The sequence below is a fragment of the Acyrthosiphon pisum genome, chromosome A2 (assembly GCF_005508785.2).
Source record: "Acyrthosiphon pisum isolate AL4f chromosome A2, pea_aphid_22Mar2018_4r6ur, whole genome shotgun sequence".
In the NCBI taxonomy this organism is placed as follows: domain Eukaryota; kingdom Metazoa; phylum Arthropoda; class Insecta; order Hemiptera; family Aphididae; genus Acyrthosiphon; species Acyrthosiphon pisum.
Window position 1 is genome coordinate 27,152,030 of NC_042495.1, and position 3,031 is coordinate 27,155,060.

A 3,031-nucleotide genomic window follows, 5' to 3' on the forward strand; every position below is an offset into this window, starting at 1 on the left:
AATAGTCACAAGTCGCTTACAGCTGCTCGATTGATACAACTTTATTATATACAAATATAATATAAATCCAACCCAGCTAAAACAGTTTATTATGGTATTATTATTTAAATATTTTGGAATAGCGATGAATTTTTATCTGTAATTGTCAAATACAAACATACAGAATGTTGACAACAATATAAAAAGTTTATCTACTCCATTTAAAAAAAAAAATTGTTTTCTAAATAAAATAGTTGTAATACGAGTATTTATGGCATTATTTTATTCAATTTTAGCATACGGTAAAACATACTGTGGAGGGAGAAATAAAACAAACATAAATACATTACATATAACACGAAGAAATAATAATGAAAAAGCTTATTGTCTTCTGTCAGCGTACCCACCATTCTAGTTATTAAGCCACACAAATATAAAATCTATCAATAAATTTGTACATTAGACAAGTTCTCATAAGATTTTTACAATGGTACATACACAATTATTTAGAAAATATAGATAGAAGATAGACAGGGAAGTTTATAAAATCACAAAGTGTAACATTAACCAGTTTAAGATGTTCTCCCGACTACATGTTACCTACCTATATTAAACAATTTGGGAAATTATGAAAAGAGTCTAATACAACATTTATGTGAAAATCCATCTAATAAAATTAATTATATAATTAATAATACTCATATAAACAATCAATACTTAATGACTTTGAGAAGAATATATTGTGTAGGTATTCATCAAATTTGTTATGTATAATTGTAAATATCTAACTAAGGAGACATTGATGTTAATATTGTATAAATTAATCAATACTATTATATTATTACTATTGTATATTTATCAATAGAATAACTCAGTATACCAAATACAAGCTTAGCTCAGTTAGCATACGTATCAGATCTTAAATTATTATTGTATTATAATTGAATTATTCTAAAATAAAACATAACTGTTTTTTAATGTTTTTATACATTACCACTGGAATTGGACATTTATCAGTTGACATGTTGAAACCCTCCATAAAGTTAAACCACGCAGTTCCACCGAGATATTTTACAGTACTGCATGCCTTTTTTGTATTGAGAATATATGAATTTGGCACCCATCCACCAGTTGAGCCCCAAGACGCAAGGTTATAATTGAGCTAAAAATAAATACTGTATTACTTTATTTAAGAAGACTACAAACATTTACTCATTTCTTTATAATAATACAATTTTTATGTTCACCAAGACTGCAATTTCAGACAATAATTTCGAGATAAATATGATCGCAATTATGATTAATATCATAATGTGTGAGTAACGGGGAAAAAAAATAAAAATTTAAATGATTTTAAACCCAGGTAATTACTTCCAGTTAATAACAGATATAAATTAGTTTTATGTGTCGTTAAACGAAACTTTAATGAAAATATAATGTGCGATTCTATTTTCCCTGTAGGGCCTAACCAATGGAGTAGCTAAGTTTTTGTAATTATGTTAGGTACACACCAAGTACTATTAAGTAAAGTCGTATAAACTTACAAGGAAACTTCTATTTTATAATTATAATGAAATTGGATGGAAAATTAAAATTAATCAGTTCGATATTTTCGGCCATTCGTTGATTATGAACCATTCAGGACTTATACTATTGTATATTGGTGGAACTATTTAATAAATTTATCAATATCAATTTTTTTACCTACGGGACAACACAATACAAAAGTTTCTGTGTATTATAAAACTCTTAATTTAATCAGTATACATATAATATGTACTTACTGTAATCGTATCATCGAAAGGTATCGAAAATGTCGTATTTCCTTTTAACTCTGTTATACTTGATGTCTTTTTACTTAAATACCAATTGCCTTGAATCGGATGGTTTTTGGTTGTTTCACACGGATATACTTTATCAATCACCAGGCGATATTCGCCCTGTAATAAGTAGAATAAATATAATATATACAAATTTAAATACAAAGAAATCACAAACATAAATTTGGCACATTAGCTGAATTAATAACATAAAAAAGATATTATGTTTAATAAATCAAGCTGATTATTATTTTACCAGAGGCAAGTTTGGCCTAAAAAGGCTTTCGGGTTGAGACGATGAGAAAAATAAAATAAGTCCGAACGTTTTGATTAACATTTTGCCTATGATTTCCACAAATGTAGAGTTTTTCATACGTTTTTCAACAATAATAATGAATAGGTAACTTTCAGACAAGCGTTCTAAAATAAATAGATATATTTAAAAAGATTGACATCCTTGATCTGTAACTCCTAAAAATCTCTGGAAATAATTATATAAATAAATTAAACCGGAAAAATGTGATTCAGTTTTTCCGGTAATTATAAAATTATCCATATACTTAAATAAATGGTCATAACGGCACAAAAAGAGTTCGTGTTATACAATTTTCACAAATAAAATAATTGTAAAATATATAAAAACCTAAATTACCTATATTATATATCATGCGTGACCAAACCCTGGCTCTATTCATAGACACTTGCATGCTGGGACTTGCAGTGTAAACTGTAAAATGTTTAGGTTCTATAACAATAAGAGACTTATTATTTTTCACCATATTGTAGAGCTACGCGTAGAAATTATTTATACATATTATAATAATATTTTTTAACATCTGGTAAAAATGAAAATAAACATCATTGATAAGCTACTAGCTCCTTCGGTCCACTCAGAATCTAAAATGAACTCAATACTTAGAAATTTCGTTTTCAAGTAGGTAAGCTATGAACCATGCATTGGCTATCTCGTTGTCTTTCTATGTCTACTGGTAACAGTTTGACTGCGATATTGTGCACTACGGTTCCTGCCAATTTACGTATAGGCGTATAGCTTAAAATGATACAGTTATACTATAGTTATGTATTATACTGTTATTGTTAATTAGCCAGCTATAGGCTATGGAGTATATTACACTAAAAAATATTAATTTAAGACATCAAAACACGTGTAGTGTGTACCATGTCCCTTTAAAAAGTCGAAAGCCAATAAACGTATTTTATTGATTCCTCTT

General features: G+C 27.6%; 1 protein-coding gene across 1 annotated transcript in view; it reads right to left on the bottom strand.

The window, feature by feature from the left end:
• LOC100570449 overlaps positions 1–3,031 on the bottom strand; it is a 10,154-nt gene that overhangs the window by 1,402 nt on the left and 5,721 nt on the right. The window contains exons 2-3 of the mRNA XM_029490538.1: positions 1,764–1,919; positions 974–1,141 (exon numbers count right to left, since the gene is read on the bottom strand). Of these exons, the coding sequence (XP_029346398.1) occupies positions 974–1,141; positions 1,764–1,919 (324 nt within the window). The remainder of the gene's footprint in view (positions 1–973; positions 1,142–1,763; positions 1,920–3,031) is intronic.